Source organism: Vigna radiata, chromosome 6 (assembly GCF_000741045.1).
Source record: "Vigna radiata var. radiata cultivar VC1973A chromosome 6, Vradiata_ver6, whole genome shotgun sequence".
NCBI classification, from domain to species: domain Eukaryota; kingdom Viridiplantae; phylum Streptophyta; class Magnoliopsida; order Fabales; family Fabaceae; genus Vigna; species Vigna radiata.
In genome coordinates, this window is record NC_028356.1 from 17,044,486 (window position 1) to 17,046,585 (window position 2,100).

At 34.7% G+C, this 2,100-nt stretch overlaps 1 protein-coding gene across 1 annotated transcript; it reads right to left on the minus strand.

Annotated features, from left to right (window-relative positions):
- Positions 1-798: 798 nt before the first annotated feature.
- LOC106763507 lies at positions 799-2,091 on the minus strand. Its single transcript, XM_022781673.1, has 2 exons — positions 1,679-2,091; positions 799-1,598 (listed from the first exon to the last, which is right to left on the minus strand). The coding sequence occupies exons 1-2, from the start codon at positions 2,050-2,052 to the stop codon at positions 1,187-1,189; spliced, it is 786 nt and encodes a 261-aa protein (XP_022637394.1). The 5' UTR covers positions 2,053-2,091; the 3' UTR covers positions 799-1,186.
- Positions 2,092-2,100: the final 9 nt, after the last annotated feature.

A 2,100-nucleotide genomic window follows, 5' to 3' on the forward strand; every position in this document is an offset into this window, starting at 1 on the left:
AGGTGTCACGGTTTTTGGGTGGTGGTCCAATGTGAGAATTGAGGATTTATGGGTACCTTGTTATCAAGCTTCTCGAGAATGCAGATGCCATTGATATGTGCCCAAAATACAATCTGGTGTGTTCATTTGAAAAAGTTTGACATTCCTGTTTAATCTCAAAATACAATTTGTCTTATGTGTTTTTTATTTATTTGAATGGTTACTTGCTGTAGAAATTAACCAACTATCTAAACCATTTTTTAAGAAGACATCATGGCTGAGAAGTACGAGGAAGCACTCTCGATCAAATTAGACTTTTATAAGGGACTGATGGCTGTGAGGCAGCAGCAATTTGAAATGGCTAAACTTCATTGGTCTTTTGCACTTGCTAAGAAGATAGATCTATCTGGCTGGGATTCCAAAGAGACACTTCAACTTTTAGACAGCGTATAGGAGAAGATGAAAGCTTTTTGAAAGATCCCAAGTTGAATGCAAATTAGGAATGAGTGGTTGGAAGGAAAACCTGGATGTTGCAACCAAGGTTGTCAAACTCGAGAGTTTACGTAAACTCGTGAGAGTCTAGTAAACTCGACTCGTAAACTCGTAAGAGTTTACTTTGTATGAAAAAAAAATATAAATAACATCCTAATTCAAATAAGATAACAAAATTATATAAATTGAAATACATAAGTTCATAGAAATATTGTTCATAAAAATATAATGTAAAACATAAATTGAAATGTCAAAGTCTCTATGCCTAATCCTCTAATCCTCTAATAATGGCATCATCATCTCCATCATCTCCATTATCATCCTCATCTAACTCTTCCTCTGATGAATGTTGTGCATCCTCATTGTTCCCAAATGTTATGTTATCAAGATCAAGAGCATCTAGAACAGGATCTGTTGTTGCTCCATCTAAGTAAACATTTTCACTATCATTTTCACCTTCAACTTGATCAATCTCAACAACATCATCTGTCTCTTCAGCTATCCATTCATCATCTGATTCTATGTCATCAAATGGAAGAGCTATAGATTTTCGAATTTGTCTACTTTTCAGCTTGGAGTTATACATCACATAAACTAAATCATTCATCTTTTTTTGATGCAAACGATTCCTTCTCTTGGTATGAACCTAAAATGAAATATAATATTTTTAGTGAAGATATAAACATAATAAAGGAATTTATAAATTAAAAATAATTTAAATTACCATTTCAAATGAACTCCAGTTACGCTCACATCCAGAAGAACTACAAGTCAAGCTTAGAATTCGAATAGCAAACCGCTTCAACTCCGGAGTTCCATCACCAAACATGTCCCACCATTCCCCAGGATTTAACTCTTTCCTACATTCTTTTGCATCTTCCATTCCAAACAATCCTCTAGCATTATGAAATTCAACAATTTGTAAATTAATTTTTCTTCTTTCTGCCATNTCTGGTANCAATCTTCTCATGCAAAAATACANTCCTTCTTTCACCTCTCCACCATCATCAGATCTAAAGTTAGGTTCATAGTGGAAATGAGGGTTTAGAAAATAGGCAGCTGCATGCAAAGGCCTATGAAGTTGATTATCCCATCGAGCATCAATTATTCTCCAAACCTCTTCATAACTACATCATTCATGCTATATCAGAAATAATCTTACACATAAGTAATTAAACATTGAATGAGTAAAAGTTTGAAAATTTACCTCTTTTTGATGTTGTTAAAGTTAGACCTAATCTTTTCTTTTGCACAGTCCATCTCTTCATAAATGAAACCCATTGCGGGTTTTACATCTGAGTCCACTAATCTTAAGACAACCATAAGAGGGGCNGCAGCTTTCAAGCATGTGGAGACATTCTTCCAAAATCGGCTATCTAATACTACATGTGCTACTTTTCTTCCCTCTTGTGAAGTTCCAAACTTGNTTGTCTTCCATTCCTCAGAGCTGAACATGGTCAACAACGATGCCTTCAATTCATGAAGACAAGCAAGAGTTAAATAAGCCGTGGCAAATCTAGTCACACCTGGTCTTATAAGGTCTCTACCTTTAGTAAACTTTTTCAATAAGGAAATCAACATTGATCTCCCATAAATGTAAGTGGTAATTTTTCTTCCCTTCTTAATGGT